We start from the raw sequence: 16707 nt of genomic DNA on the forward strand, positions 1-16707 counted from the left end.
TAAAGGTAAATAAAATAAAAAATAACCAAAAAATCTCCCAAAACATTTGCATTAAAAAATAGAAAAAAATATTATCAAAATGAAATAAAATTAGCTTTCTGGACAACATTTTTTTATTTGTAAGTATAATTTTAGGGATTCGGGTTATTATGACCCGCGAGGGAAAGATGTGTTACAAAGTGCGAGGGAAGGATGAGGGTTAAAAAGAGTTTTTGTGTGCGTTTCAGTGTCTAAAGCAACAGCAGCTGAGTGTTTGGAGTCCATGGCATCTGGTTTATACTCTGAGCTTTTCACGCTCATCGTCTCTCTTATTAACAGGTAATCAGTGATTACCTAGTGCAGTATGAACTTATTTAGTTGGGTAAGAGATACGGATTCAGATTCAGATGTGTTTTTCTCCTTGCAGAGCACTGAAGTCCAGTCAGCATTCTCTGTGTTCTCTGCTGATTGTGGACACACCAGGGTTCCAGAACCCTCGTCAGGTGAAGAACCAGCGCGGTGCCACATTTGAGGAGCTTTGCCATAATTACGCTCAGGAACGTCTACAGATGCTTTTTCAGGAGCGGACATTCGTAAGGGAACTGGAGCGTTACAAAGAGGTGCGGAAAAAACACACATCCTGAGCCAATGACTAGTCAAAATCTCATGACACTCGACTTCCTATAAAAGCTCTACATTTATATGGCTGTTAATATGCTACAACTTAAATGTACATTATTGTTTTTTATTTTCAATTTTTTTTTTTTTTTTTGCCATTTGCCTGTATTAGATGGGTCAGTGGAGCAATGCACTACTATTCTGACAGTTTAATAAAATAATTATGAAAAATAATGCAATAAAATGTTGAGTGGTTCCATTTGAGTGCCTTTTTGAAAACTTTAAACTACTATTAACTTGAGATAGCATCTTAAAAACAAAGCTCATGGCACAAGATTACCAAGATGTCTATGATGCATTTGTACATAGACAAACAATTAATCACAATCGATTAACAATCCTATGAATGGCCTTCAAGTCTATCTCAGATAGGAAATACAACAAACAATACACAACTGTTCAAAAGTTTGGGTCAGTAAGATATTTGAATGTTTTTGAAAGAAGTTTTTTATGCACACCAGGACTTCATTTATTTGATCAAAAATACAGAAAAAACTGTAAAATTGTGAAACATTTTTAGAATTTAAAAGAACTGTTTTCTATTTTAATATATTTTAAAATGTAATTTATTCCTCTGATGCAAAGCTGAATTGTCAGCATCATTACTCCAGTCTTCAGCGTCACATGATCCTTTAGAAATCATTCTAATATGCTGATTTGCTGCTCAAGAAACAATTCTTTTTCTTCTTCTAATTATTATCAATGTTGAAAACTATGGAAGCTTGTTTCCGCCACTGAATAAAATAAAAAATAATAATAATAATTGCGACTTTTTATCTCATAATTGCGAGATATGAAGTCAGAATTGTGAGAAATAAAAGTCGCAATTCTGAGAAATAAAGTCGCAATTGCGAGAAAAAAAAGACAGAATTACGACTTTTTATCTCACAATTGCGAGTTTACATCTCACAATTCTGAGAAAAGATGTCAGAATTTCGAGATATAAACTCGCAATTATGTGTTATAAAGTCAGAATTGCGAGATGTAAACTCGCAATTCTGAGAAATAAAGTCGCAATTGCGAGAAAAAAAAGACAGAATTACGACTTTTTATCTCACAATTGCGAGTTTACATCTCGCAATTCTGACTTTATAACACATAATTGCGAGTTTATATCTCGAAATTCTGACATCTTTTCTCAGAATTGTGAGATATAAACTCGGAATTGCGAGTTATCAGGCCAATTCTAAGGGGGAAAAAAAGACTAATTTCCCCCCCCCTCAGAATAGTTTATATCTCACAATTCTGACTTTACAACACGCAATTTTGACTTTATATCATGCAATTCTGACTTTATATCTCGCAAATCTGACTTTATATCACGCAATTCTGACTTTATATCTCGCAAATCTGACTTTATATCAATCAATTCTGACTTTATATCTCGCAATTCTGACTTTATAACACGCAATTGCGACTTTATATCACGCAATTCTGACTTTATAACCTGCAATTGCGACTTTATATCAATCAATTCTGACTATATATCCCGCAATTCTGACTTTACAACACGCAATTGCGATTTTATATCACGCAATTCTGACTTTATATCTCGCAATTCTGACTTTATTTCTCAGAATTGCGAGATATAAAGTCAGAATTGCGTGATATAAAGTCGCAATTACCTTTTTTATTTTTCATTCTGTGGCGGAAACAAGCTTCCATAGAAAACAGCTGTGCTGCGTAATATTTTCGTTGAAGGATTTTTATTCAGAATTCTTTGATGCATAGAAAGTTTTTTTGTAACATTGTAAATGTCTTTACTGTCACCTTTTGCTCAATTGAATGTATGCTTGAACGTATTCCAAAATTTTGAACATTAGTGTATATTGATTTCTCAGGCCACTTTTTGCAATTTCTATTCAATGTTTTATTCATCTTCCACAGTAATATATAATGTCTTATTATTTTCATTTTTCACCACAAACATTGGCATATGCAATTATTTGCAGTTTAATTCGTTTCATTAATTTGCATGTCATCTAATTGAAGAAAAGCATTATGAGTCAATGTCCATCCAAACAAATGAACTGTCTCTGTGTTTCCATAGGAAAACATTGAGATCACACTGGATGACCTGGAGCCCAGCCCTTCTCGCTCATTGGCTGTGATTGATCAGTCCTCCAGTCAAGCCCTGGTGAGACACACTTCCTGAACGAATCAACTGCTATGGCCAATAATTCAGCTAATGTTTAAAGTTTGTGTGATTTATATCAAAAAGTTACAATTATTTAATGTAACTCCCATCTCTGCATTTGTGTTTAATCAAAAACGATTAGATGTTTAAGATTGAAACTGGAAATGACAGACTGTCAATGCAGGGCAAATTTAATCTTATATTAAAAGTCATTGTTAGGCCAGTCATGGTGATATACTTTTTTAACCGTGTTTAACCGTGTTTATAAGTACAAGTCAAGAACAGAAGAGCTCAATGTGAGAGATCTGAAGGGAAAGTGTGTGTATTATTTCTACGATTGTGATTATTTGACAGTGGATATTCATGTTTGTGTTTCAGGTACGTACTCTGTCCCGTACAGATGAGGCCAGAGGTCTGTTTTGGCTGATGGAGGAGGAGGTTTTACAGCCGGGAGGGTCCGAGGAAACAGTCCTGCAACGACTCTTCAGTTACTACGGCCCTGCAGAGGGAGAGAGCACAGGTCACACACACAAACATGCACAAACACCAACTCACACACTTACATTCTGCCCTGGACCAATTTATGTATTGTTTTTCTGCAGGTCGCACAGTGGTGCTTAAAAGTGAAAATGCACATCACTTCCTGCTCGGCCACAGTTATGGGACAGATTGGGTGGAATATGACACACGTGGTTGGCTGAACCTAGCCAGGCAAAATCCCACCCCCCAGAACGCTGCCAATCTGCTGCAGAACTCCCAGAAGTAAGACCTGCCTTTAACCATTTGCACTTGTCACTTTAGTAAATTAGTCAAAAAACATATTACACTGTTTAAAGTGTACCTATTATGCTTTTTTATATTTGATATAAATAATAATCCACCCCTTTCCTTTATTGTGTAATATAGATGTGCATGTAAACAGTCTGCAAAGTTACACACACAAAAAAAGTCCACAACAATAGGGACTCCACGACTCTGCCATAAACGCCTTGTTTGTATTCCTGCCATTATTTCCGTGTCATACCTATGCCACCATGTAACACATTTGCATAATCCCAGCCTGCTGGCTATTTTGTATTTTATACAATGGTAGTTATAAGGCCAGGAAGAGGTTATCACTCTTCTATTTGAAAGAAATACTGTTTTTTTCACTGTAAGAGAAAAAAACATGATTACATGGACTTCCAAAGGCAGTGGAACTAAAGGACCAGTGATTTTTAACACTATTCCTCAGCAGTACAACTACAACCTTTTGTATAGTAGTGTACCTTTTGGCGTTCAAAAAAAAATACTGTCAAGATTTACTAAAGACATGCAGTGAAAAATTAGCACTGAAAAGGTGTTATTTTTGTAGATGACCTTATTGAATATGCATTTGTAGGAGTTTCCCTTTCAGATGCAAAATTTATAGGAGGAGAGTGTTTAAATGAATCATGGAAGGGGATTTACTAAGGTTTGCTCTAGTCAGTTTACTGGTATTTGTGCCATATTACCCAAAAAAGCATGTCTTAAACCAGACGCTAATTTGCGCTGCTCTTGGTAGATTGGGTTGGTCATTATGGAAATGATCCGACTGCGTCTGTGTTCTTTAATTTGCGTGTCGTCAGTAGATCAAGCGCAGAACTTTCCACTCCCATCAGCGCTTTTTTGGAATTGCGCTCTCATGCAAATTTGCCCTGTTTAGTAATTCTGGCCCTAAGTCATGTAAACTTGTTCTAGTAGACCTAAACAAAATTATGAACCTGTAAATGAGGATAAAAGGGGCGAACAAACTGTCTTTCCTACAGAAAGAGCATCAGCGGGATGTTTGTGGGCCGCTCCAGCAGTGCTGGGGTTCTGACTGGCTCAATCGCTGGACTGGAGGGCGTCTCTCAGCTCGGCCTGCGCCGGGCCACCGGCATGAGGAAGACCTTCACCACAGGCATGGCAGCGGTCAAGAAGAAATCTCTCTGCCTTCAGATTAAACTCCAAGTGGTGAGTTTTCAAGAGGATCCTACACTTAATAGTAGTTGTTGGATTGGATGTTTCTCCTAAAAACTTTGTGGAATTGTTCAAATTCCCTATTAATTAGAAGAAATGGCTAATACTACTCATTATATATCACCTCTTTCGTTCAGGATGCACTGTTGGACACCGTTCGCAGATCCAGGGTTCACTTTGTCCACTGTCTGTTACCCCGAGCAGAAGTTCTGAGGGCCGCAGGATCCTCAGAGGAGAGTTGCGACCCTGGACTCATGCAAATGGATGTGGCTTTGCTCAGGGCCCAGATCTGTGGCTTCAAACTGCTGGACAGTTTGAGGATTTACAGACAAGGTGAGAAAAGAGATTGAAAGATCTAATCAAATAGATACAATGAAGTCCTCTCTGTTATTTCCTGCTGAATATCCGCTTGCTTTGTGCAGGTTACCCTGACCACATGGTCTTCTCTGAGTTCAGAAGACGCTTTGACATTTTGGCCCCTCACTTGACCAAGAAACTGGGCCGAAACTATATTGTGAAGGATGAGAAACGAGTGAGTAGCTATTTAAGAAAATAATGAGCATGGAAAGAATAGTACAAAAGCTTTACAAATTACCGAATTGAAGTTTTGGGCTCCTCTCGCTCTTGTGTTTCTTGAGTCTGAGACAGAAATGCACTCTGGGTAATCAGGGTTATTGTGACAGCTTAATCAAGAAACCCCAGCTGGGTCGCTGACTTGAATCAATACGCAGAGCAGACAGGAAAAATGTAGTAATTGCTCTGGGCTTTAGTGCTTACTTAATGCCCAAATGTACTGTAATTATCAGCTAGAAAAATTTCTCCATCCAGGGGCCTCCTAATCTCTTTTTGGTCCTGTGATTAGCCGGGGGGGGAAAGGAGAGTTTTATACAAAACCTTTGCACTGTGGCTCTGGGCATGTAAATGCCAGACAGGGTCCAAAATTAACATTCGCCAAGTGCCAAATGCAAGTACACATGGGCTTTGTAGAGTAAAACAAATATTCATGAGTTGAATGGAAACTTCATTAGGAAATCCAGCATAATGCATATTTTAAAAATGACAACGCGAATCTCACTGATGCAAATAACATGAATATTCAACTATTGAAACATGTTCTAACAACTTTTCCTAAGTGGAAACATTGTAACAGAAATTTGCAATTACAATAAAGTCGTACAATGAATTGCAAAAAATATACATAGATCAAATGGGATATAACATCAAATTGTGAGATTGTCACTGTTGTAAGAAATGATGTTGCAATTGTGAGATACAGTATAACATTGTATATTAAGATAAACGCAATTGTGAGATAGTCATATTGTGAAATATACAGTCATACTGTGAGATTTAAAGTTTAGTTTTTTTTACTCTGAGGCAGAAATAAGCATGTGTTCTTGACTTGTACAAACCTGTGCTGTAAAGAATGAACAGCTAAATAATCAAATTGTCAATGGGACTAAATATTTTTTTGTGTGCAAAATACAGTTAATGCCCAGTCTGAAACATTAATTGCTGGTAAATTGACAGGTATAGCTAAAAGTCAGTTTTAGACACCTAACACCTTCTTTTAGAGTAAAAAGGATACAGAAAGATGCCCAACCTCTTTTTGTAACACAACAGAGAAGGTCAGTGGTGTTTCAAGTCCCAGGGAAAGTAGAAACGATGCAAAATTGGAGATCTGGAGAGACACAACGAGAAAGAAAAAGACAGAGGGAGGTAGAACCGTGTCTCAGAGGAGAGTTTTTTGTGAACCAATTCAAACAATGGCCCTTTAGTTGTCAGGGGCCAGAGCCCCCTTTAGTGCTGTAATCTAGATGAGCCCTTTCAGACAGATCAAGTTCTCAAGACCTTTCCGCATGAGAGAGACAGTGTCAGTGTCACGATGAGGGCTGATGGTCGCCTGGACAGTTTGGGGACTGTATAACCAGTGAGAGTGTGTCCTGTTGGCCTACACAGGGGTCAGCAGTTTTTTTTAGTAATGTACACTGTGTGAACTAGACATGACAGTGTGTGTGTCGTTGCAGGCAGTAGAGGAGCTTTTGGAGTCATTGGAATTGGAGAAGAGCAGCTATCACATGGGTCTTAGCAGGGTGAGTACACAGAAACACACATTTCTGCTCAATCTATCACTTTAGAAGCATCAAAGGATGCAGGTGAGTCAAATGTTGAATCTTAAGCGGCGGGTGATATTACGACTGCGTGCATTTTTCGTCATCTACTGCGTGGTCCGTTGGCTGGACGCAAGACACTCTCTTGTCAGCATGAGCTGCTTTGTTTGTTTGTGTCTTTCTTAGTTCTTCATGCTGTCCTAATCAGTGTGAACAGACGCTGGCGCTCAACAGTTTAATCCCATCAGCTGGAAAATCATTGCAAGCCAAAAAGACCCCTGAAAAAAAACGGTGGCGTGTGTAAACAAGCCCCGCCTGGTGCGTTCCCAGAAGAATGGAGATTTATTGGACCGGATTATAAGTTGGAATAGTTTGTCATTATTTTTTGGCAGCTGCAATTGGCGTAAAGGTTTACGAAGGCTGAACTGCGCTCAGAAATAGATTACAATGTCAGGGGCCCTTCATGAAGGATTCGAGCAACAAAACAAACTGATTTACAACTCTACCAGCATCTCCTGTCGGTTCTGCTCGACTTGTGCTCTTACGATTACTGGCAATGAAAAATGAACCAAATAGGCGTTAAATGGACATTGATTTACATGGTTTGTTCAGATTGTTGTGGTCAGATGTCGACCCTAGATAAAATAGTTGCATGAGTGTAATCACAATTAGAGATCTCCGATTTTTGATTTGAATAAGTAAAAGAAAACTGATACTGAAATGTATAGAAAAGCAGCCTCTCTCTTGCTGTTAAAGAAATATCCATATTATTTGAAGACATAATTCATTACAAAAAACATCAATGTGCTTATGAATCTTCATTACAGATAAAAGCAGCATCTGTTTTAAAATATGACTCCATATGAGTTTATTCACATCTCTTTTACTACTATGAAATTTTAGGACCATTATAATATGCACTTTTAACATGCTTCCTTTGCTGTTGTCACAATTATGTTGGTGTGTGTGTGTTAGGTGTTCTTCAGGGCTGGAACAGTGGCTAAACTAGAGGGACAGAGGGATGAACACACCAGACAGAACATCACGCTGTTCCAGGCTGCCTGCAGGGGCTTTCTGTCTCGACAGGCCTTCAAAAAGAGGAAGGTAAAGTCAATTTTCTGTTTTGCTTCAGTCCTGTGCTGGAATTGCAATGTCAATCAAACAGAATCTCAACATTTATTTCTCCAACAAAATTCAAAGGTTTTGTGTGGGTAAGATTTTTTCAAATGTTTAGAACAAGAAATCTCTTATGCTCACCAAGGCTGCATTTATTTGATCAAAAATTCTGTGAAAACAGCAATATTGTGAAATATTATTACAATTTAAAAACAACAGTTGTTTTCTTTTCTAATATATATATATATATATATATATATATATATATATATATATATATATGAAGAGTTCAGATGCAAAAGCCTCTAAGTGCCATTTGAAATTTTCTTCTAGAATGATCATTTTTATCAAGCTTGTATATTTAAGTTCAGTAATTTTACTTAAATGACCATTAATATGTAATCTTCATTGCCATTTAAGTGAAATTACTGAACTTAAATATACAAGCTTGTTCTAGAAGAAAATTTCAAATGGCACTTAGAGGCTTTTGCATCTGAACTCTTCATATATTTAAATTGTATTTACTCCTGTGGTGGCAAAGCTGAATTTTCAGCAGCCATTACTTAGAACAGATTTTTACTTGTTGATGTTGAAAATATAATGTTCTGTTCATTGACATAACTTACTACCAGATAGTATTGAGGATCATTTATGAGTTGATTAGATTGAATTTAAGAAAAAACATGTCTTTTCTGCTCCACTAGTATCACCGTGCAGAATTGCAGACAAAAACACTCCCCTGTCTCCCATTGGTCAGCCAAACAGATAGTCCCACCCCCAATTCACACCAGTGGTAGAGCCAATGTTGTTGTTGGGCACCTCAAAGAAAGCTAAATAATGTTTTGAAAGCACCACAAAATCACAGTTTTTACACTTTTTGAGAATTAATCTACAAATTACTTATTTTATTTTAACACTGAAAATGTTATACTTCAGCTTTAAATGCTCTCCTGTTTAGTTTCTCTAGAAGTTTTAGAATTATTATCATGCCATCTCTGTATCATAATAGTCTAATCCCTTTAAGATCATGACATGAAATCAGGCCTCTGAACAAAATCCTCAATTCTTTATAAAGTGCATTTTACAAATTTACAGTTTTGGTTGGCAAGTCTTTCAGTACTTTTTCAAAAATGACATATCAAAGTCATTCTGTGGCTTTTATGTTTGTGTTTGCAAAGGAAGGAACATGAATCATTTCATGCCACGCTGTTAATGCGACTGTCATGTCATTCACAGATGGAGATCTGTATCATCAGCCTGTTTGTTCTGAACACACATATTGCAGAAATTAAGGAATAGTTCAGTCAAAATTAATATTCTGTCATCATTCACTTATTCACACGTCTTTCACACTCACTCACACTCATGTCAGTAAATGAAAGATTTGACTTAGGATGACTTTTGTGCTATAAAATAAACCACATTAGGGTGAGTAAATGAAGACAAAATTAAAATTTTAGTGTGAAGTGTCCCTTTAGATAAATAAAAACCCCTCTCTATCTCTCAGATCCAGGATTTGGCCATCCGTTGCGTCCAGAAGAACATTAAGAAGAATCATGGCGTGAAGGACTGGCCTTGGTGGAAGCTCTTCACCACCGTACGGCCTCTAGTAGAGGTTCAGCTCACCGAAGAACAGATTCGAGGAAAAGACGTGAGCCATATTACTCGTTATTGCATGTCCCAGTTTGCTCACTATGTAAAGCTTCTTTCAACTTACAGTTGAGTGGAAATGTTTATCTGTGTGTGTGTGGGTGCATTTGCCTTAAAGATGACATGGTCTGAGAGCTTCTGTTGCATCAGCGTTAGAGCTGAGAAATCTCTTTGATTCCTGAAGCCGTCATCTCAATCCGAGCTCAAAGCATTCGCAACATTGCTGTCTGGCCCCTTCCTGAACTCACCTGAAGGCAGATAAATCTTGCCTGATCAAAAAAAACATCAGATCATACAATATTAGCCCAACTCAGGCCAAAGATTGTTTGTTCTTATCTAAATATTCTAAATATTAATAATATATTAAATATATATCTAAATATATTGTGTTTTGTGCTTGAGATTTTGCTGTCATTTTGACTCGTAGGAGGAGATCATGCATCTGAAGTTGAAGCTGGAGAAGGTGGAAAAGGAAAGGAACGAGCTTCGGCTGACCTCGGATCGAATGGAGAGCAGAGTAAGACATGCAAGCATCTTATTTGACTTCAACAGGCAAAGCAGGGCCTCATTTTACTGTCCCGTTTTGAGAAAACCGTATTGATAGACAATAAATGTAGTAAGTGATGTCTTAATGAAAATGTAAAAATGCAGGAAGGTTTCTGTGACTATTAGGTTTAAGTTGAGGAGTTGATAATATATGAGTAGAAATCAATGGAAAGCCTCCACCATATTAGAAAAACCAATGCATATGTGTGTTTATGTAGATTACGGAGTTGACGGCAGAGCTTTCAGATGAGAGGAATTCTGCGGAGTCTACATCCCAGCTGCTGGAGACGGAGACAAGCGAGAGATTGCGTCTGGAGAAGGACATGAAGGATATGCAGGTACATGTCCTCCATGCTTCAGGAGGACAAATGCTACTAAGTTAACTGTAAATTCAGTAAAATAGTGTAGTTTTTTTTTCCAATAATGAGCTTTTTCCAGTGGTATAGTTTACAAAAACACTGCATCACTATATTTTGTCACATTATATTGCATGTGTAGTTTTACTTCCAAGCATACTGAGTAGATAATTAAACACATTCATCTAAAATGTCTCTTACATGAAGTGTTGGAAACGGATTCATATTAGTTTGTTGGTTTATTCAGACCAAAAATGAATTTGGATTTAAATCATAGAAATTGTAAAGATGTAAATTTAAGTACAACCTTTTATGCATTTTTTGAAAATATTTCAAGTGCCCCTATTAAAGGTAGGCTTTTTTTTTTTTTTTTGTTAAGTTTTCTAATTTTGTTTTGGAGGTCTTCTACAATAGATTTACGTGTGTCAAAGGTAAAAAAAAAAAAAACTAAAATTTTCTCATAACCTACATTGCACATCACCTCATTTCTCGAAGAGTCTAAACCCGGTCTGTCTAAACCCCCTCCTTTCCGCGAGCCTACTCTGCTCTGATTGGTCAGATGGCCCAGTCTGTTGTGATTGGTCTACAGTTTACAGCGCGTGTCGGAAACGAAACACCCATTGCTATATCTGATTTTCAGCTCTGGAGGCTTCCTCAGTGCTTGTAAACACAATGAAACGAACAGTAACAGTGGCGTCGTTTTTTTTAACGTATCAATTCCAGCCTCGAATCTTCATCCTTTGGAAGTGCATGCAAAGGGGATTTGCAGCACTGAAAAGTGCATCTTCTCGACATGTTGTCAACACGAACCAAACTCTTCCAGACCTCAGCTACAACTACAGTGTTTGACGGCGGGTCAAAGTAGATGTTGTTCATGGGCAGCCAATGAAGACCATAGGCTGGCATTATGCAAATTTGTTACATTGTTACGTAGATATGTAAAAAGAAGCGAGGAAGGAATTGAGACTTTGCACTTTGATCTTTAAAACTTTGCAGACCTTTTACATTCACAAACAGCTATATTGCACACTGCATTAAAGGTAATATTCGAAAAGCTTTAAATTTTGAGTAGTATGTGTCATGGATTGACTGGAAGTTGTGGTAAAAGACTGTTGGAGAGCTCTTATAGTTAAAAAACTTTCTTTTATAATCTGAGGAGGTTGTGGTAGGAGTGTATTTTGTGAGTGGGCTGCTGTAGATCACACCTGTTTCTTGTCTATTTATGAAACTCAGGTGAAGTTTGACTCTGTGAAGAAACAGATGGAGTCCATGGAGATGGAGATCATGGAGGCCAGACTCCTCCGTGCATCAGAACTCAACGGCGAGATGGGCAACGATGGCGATGATGATTCTGGTAAAAAACAAAACAACCAGCTAGATGACCAATCAGATAGCAGCAGAAGCTGACTACCAATATGTTTAATTTTAATAAGAACAACACACACACACACATACACAGACACAAACATGTCTGGTTTACTATCTTTGTGGGGACTCTCCATAGATGTACTGGTTTTTATACTGTACAAACTGTATATTCTATCCCCTTACACTAACCCTATACCTAAACCTACCCATCACAGGAAACATTCTGCATTTTTACATTTTCAAAACACCCCAGCTCAACAAAACTCAGGAAAAATCGTTCTGTCTCTGTGTTTGTTCACGTCAGGGGGTGAATGGAGGTTAAAATATGAACGTGCCATCAGGGACATGGATTTCACAAAGAAAAAACTCCACCAGGAGATGGATGACAAGCTGGAGACAGAACAACAGAACAAGAGACACCTGGAGAGAAAAGTTAGTATAACACGGCAAATACACACACGCACAGTGCACACACACTAGGCTTGCCAATCAGACTATACACACAGTGTGAAATGTATCTGAATTCAAATTCTGCTACAATAAATAACTTAGTAACCAGTAGCACTTCAGAATCTTTAGACTTTTATAAACTTCACTTTCCTGTCTCACTCTGTGTGTAGTTTGCGGAGTTACAGGCTGACCAGGAGGAGTCCCAACGATCTGTCCAGCAGCTGAAGAAGAAATGCCAGCGGCTGGCAGCTGAACTGCAAGACACCAAACTGCACCTGGAAAATCAAGAGGGGCGCAACCATGAGCTGGAGAGAAAACAGAGGAAGTAAGAGCCAATCACACACACACACACACACACACACAACGAATCAATCAGCAAACGAACAGCCCAAACAATCAGAAAGTAAACAAACCCTTTACCTTCTATACCCTAAACCTACTCCTAAACACAACCCTCACAAAAAAACTTTGTCCCCACAAGGTCAAAGATTTCTGGTATTGTCATCCTTGTGGGGACATTTTGTCCCCCCAATGTATGGTTTACCAGGACCACTCACAAACTCGCACACTCACACCTCAGTCTCTGTTTTCAGTCTCCTGCCTGATCACCTGCTGAGGATTGATTATAGAGATTTCTGTTTGATTGTTTACTCTGGTTGTTTCGGACATTGTTTACTGTTTGATTGTATGGACTGTTTGTGTATAATTTGAAAAGTTAAGCCGTCTGTTTATTTTTTGTTTCTTTGTTTACCGTTTGTTTGATTCAACGGTTCATTTACTTTCTAATAACTTGGCTTGTTTGTTAACTTATCGTTTAATCACACAGTAAGCAATTTATGTTAAACAATTGATTGTTTAAGCTGTTTCTTTAATGTATGATTGTTTGGGCTCTTGTGTGATTTGTTTGTTTACTGTCTGATTTGTGTATTTTATTTGTCCTTTATTTGTCCAGTTTTTTACTGCCTTAATTACTTTTGTTTGTTTAAGCTGTTTTTCTGATTTTGTTTTGTTCAGTTAAAGCATTTAATTTACTGTCTGATTTCTGTCTTTTGTTTGTTGTTTAGTTAAAGCTAATCGTTTACTGTTTGATTACTGTCTTTTGTTTGTTATTTAGTTGTTTAAGCAGTTTGTTTAATGTCTGATCACTCTTTTGTTTGTTGCTTTGTTTAAAGCTGTTGTTTTCTGTCTGATCCCTGTCTTTTGTTTGTTGTAGTTGTTTAAGCTATTTGCTTACTGTCTGATTGCTGTTCTTTGTTTGTGTATTGCTAGACTGCTTGATTTTTTTCTTCTTCATGTGGCTGAATTGTGTTTAGTACTTGGCTGATGTTTCTCATAACTAAAGCTTAGCAGATCAGACTTAGAGCTGGAACTAAACCTTAACATGTATGACATTTTATGAGTAACCTTGGTGCATAGACCTTATTTTGCTCAGAATTTTCAGCATCTGTAGAATTGGAGATGGAAAAAGAAGATCAGATTACTCAAATCTAAAAATCCACAAGATTTAGCAGCAAATAGCTGAAGAGGAAATGTTTGCTCTGGTGCCTACTGGCTGAACCTCTGTTTGATAGTTTATGCCCATTGGAGATATGAGCAGACTATCGTGTTTTTTCCCATCATACTGCGGTTGAAATTACTTTGCTCAATGCTTGTTTATCTTCTGAATTTTCTGGCAGGTTTGATGTGGAGAAGAACCAGGCTCAAGAAGAACTACAGAAGGAGAGGAACCAGCGGGAGAAACTGGCCCGAGACAGAGATATGCTGGCGGGCGAGATGTTTACAATCAGACAACAGCTAGAGGTGAGAACTAAGATCGAAAAGTGTGTGTCACTCTCTCTCTCGTGTCCTTAAGCAAGACACTTAACTTCAGATTTCTGTAATAATTATATGGCATGTTGCTTTGGATAAAAGCATCAGCTAATGTGTATAATTTAAAAAAATAGGAGAAGGACACAGAGCTGTGTACGGTCAGTGTGAAGGTAGAGCAGCTGGAATCCGAGGTCCAGGATCTCTCCTCTCTGGAGTCCAAAGAGGAGGCTTCACTTGCAAAGGTTAAGAAGCAACTGCGTGACCTGGAAGCAAAGGTCAAAGATCAAGAGGAGGAGCTTGATGAACAGGCTGGAACCATTCAGATGCTGGAGCAGGTACAAGCTTAAAATGGCCAATTAAAAGGCGGATAGCGACTCTGAATAGCAGTCTGTTCAGCGCCAGTGTTGTTATTGTCAATTAAAACGAAAAGTATTAAAATAATTTTCGTTAATTGAAATAAAGCTAAAATAAAGTTAAATATTAATAATAGATGAAAATCTTTAAAACAACCTTACATCTTAAACACGACTCTTTCTGACTTCCAGCTTGGAAAATTGCAACTTGGAACTTCGAAGCAGTTTTGCAGAGAATAATATCAAGTTAACCTCACGTAATCTGTGTGTGTGTTTGTGTGTGATTTAGGCTAAACTTCGTTTGGAAATGGAGATGGAGAGATTGAAACAAACACACTCTAAAGAGCTTGACAGTAAAGATGAGGAGGTGGAGGAGATCAGACTGTCCTGCAGTAAGAAGGTGAACACACAGGATCTGAACACTATCATAGGTCTCTCACAATTGGAGACCTCCATGTTTCCTAATGGCTCTTTTGGTATGTGTGTGTGTAGCTGAAGCAGTTGGAAGTGCAGTTAGAGGAGGAATATGACGATAAACAGAGAGTTCTGAGAGAAAAGAGAGACCTGGAATCTAAACTGATGACTGCACAGGAACAGGTACTAACACAACACAAATATTGCAGACAGCATATAATACACTCAACAAAGCATAACAGAGTATTGCACCATATAACAGGTTGGCCAGAAGGATGTAGAGACAGAGAAACGTCTCAGGAAGGACCTGAAGCGCACAAAAGTTCTTCTAGCCGATGCTCAGATTATGCTGGACCACCTGAAGACTAACGTGCCTAGTAAGAGAGAGATCGCCGCACTCAAAAATAAGGTAGAATCACAATCACAAGCTGTAGAAATTACAATGTATGTCCTTCACTGGATTGATAGATCAAATAGGACTAATTTCTTCATGTGAGCGAATGAGTGTTTATGTTGTATCTGGTTTAGTTGGAGGAGTCCGAGTTTGCCTGTGCAGCCGCAGTTAAAGCGCGTAAGTCCATGGAGCTGGAAATTGAAGACCTTCATATCCAGATGGATGACATCTCCAAAGCCAAGATGTCTGTGAGTTGAATTCTGTTTTACTTGGAAACAGTTCCTTGCTCATAAACAGGACAAGATTTCATCATTTAATCATACGTTTGTTTAATCATACAGTAAAGAATGTTTTGACCCGTCTATTCACTGCATGATTGTTTGTTTACTGTTTGATTTTTGCATTGTCATTTAGTTGTATACGGCTTTTTTTTTTTACTTTCTTATTGTTTAGGCTCTTCGTTTGGTGATTGAATCTTTTGGTTATTTGTTTACTGATTGATTTTGTTAGTTATTTTTGTTCATTTTTTTCGAGCAGTTCATTGTTCATAAACGGTACAAGATCTTCATATACACCATTTATCACCTTTTCAGATGTTTCACAAGTTTTATTTAGTTCCTCCAGTTATTGAGCAGTTACAGGGGCTAGAATTCAGAAACCTGTGTTATTAGTGACCGGTGGCCGTTAAGTGAACTGCAGCCAGCAACTTAACGCTCGTGTAACGTACTAGAGACTAAACGAGATTCAAGCCCCGATATAATATGGCGAAGTTCTTTTTCCTTCTTTCCTTAGAAATAAAAAGAAGTTGGAAATACCTTTGGAGCGATATACTGTTAACGAACATCAAGACGCCGTCCACGCTGCTGAGAGCGACAATTAGATGATTATTTAAATATGTTCTACGCGCTTTTATTAATAACAAAATAAACACTCAACAAAAATGACAGCGGTGAGAAAACAGCAGTTAAGAAAGCATCTAATCATAGTGATGTGGATATGTTTGCACAAGCTCTGCAACGATGTCGACAGATTAGGTAATTAAAATGACACTGTTATGATAGTTTAATTATAAAGTAAGTTTGAGGCCATAGACTATAGTTCGTTCTGGCTATGTGAATTAATCCCTTTTCTTTGCATGACAAATTGACATTACACTACAGAATAGCCCTTTCGGCATTATCCTGAACATTAAGCATTAATTTAATGTGTCATTGAACTGAAGAGAGGCTGTCGGGAGCGTGCGTAAACGTCAAATCCTTTTGATTTTCCCCATCCAAACCAGCCAGAGTCCTTAACATAAAAATCAGTCTACAGGCTTTCATAGACAACCTAGGAAGTCAGGGAAGGTCTCGATTTTAAGTTTCAC

At 37.9% G+C, this 16707-nt stretch overlaps 1 protein-coding gene across 7 annotated transcripts in view; it reads left to right on the forward strand.

Moving 5' to 3' along the window:
• myo18aa (myosin XVIIIAa) overlaps positions 1 to 16707 on the forward strand; it is a 52155-nt gene that overhangs the window by 22330 nt on the left and 13118 nt on the right. For all 7 annotated transcript variants that reach the window (XM_056271328.1, XM_056271330.1, XM_056271334.1 and 4 more), the window contains 22 exons: positions 228 to 318; positions 407 to 599; positions 2708 to 2794; positions 3173 to 3314; positions 3397 to 3556; positions 4582 to 4768; positions 4912 to 5107; positions 5197 to 5306; positions 6802 to 6867; positions 7861 to 7989; positions 9509 to 9652; positions 10079 to 10168; positions 10416 to 10535; positions 11787 to 11907; positions 12226 to 12353; positions 12542 to 12696; positions 14048 to 14171; positions 14315 to 14515; positions 14823 to 14933; positions 15026 to 15130; positions 15210 to 15356; positions 15476 to 15589. In XM_056271328.1, coding sequence (XP_056127303.1) covers positions 228 to 318; positions 407 to 599; positions 2708 to 2794; positions 3173 to 3314; positions 3397 to 3556; positions 4582 to 4768; positions 4912 to 5107; positions 5197 to 5306; positions 6802 to 6867; positions 7861 to 7989; positions 9509 to 9652; positions 10079 to 10168; positions 10416 to 10535; positions 11787 to 11907; positions 12226 to 12353; positions 12542 to 12696; positions 14048 to 14171; positions 14315 to 14515; positions 14823 to 14933; positions 15026 to 15130; positions 15210 to 15356; positions 15476 to 15589 — 2921 coding nt within the window. The remainder of the gene's footprint in view (positions 1 to 227; positions 319 to 406; positions 600 to 2707; positions 2795 to 3172; positions 3315 to 3396; positions 3557 to 4581; positions 4769 to 4911; positions 5108 to 5196; positions 5307 to 6801; positions 6868 to 7860; positions 7990 to 9508; positions 9653 to 10078; positions 10169 to 10415; positions 10536 to 11786; positions 11908 to 12225; positions 12354 to 12541; positions 12697 to 14047; positions 14172 to 14314; positions 14516 to 14822; positions 14934 to 15025; positions 15131 to 15209; positions 15357 to 15475; positions 15590 to 16707) is intronic.

Source organism: Rhinichthys klamathensis, unplaced genomic scaffold, assembly GCF_029890125.1.
Source record: "Rhinichthys klamathensis goyatoka isolate OS25496 unplaced genomic scaffold, OSU_Roscu_1.1 h1tg000314l_1, whole genome shotgun sequence".
Taxonomy (NCBI): domain Eukaryota; kingdom Metazoa; phylum Chordata; class Actinopteri; order Cypriniformes; family Leuciscidae; genus Rhinichthys; species Rhinichthys klamathensis.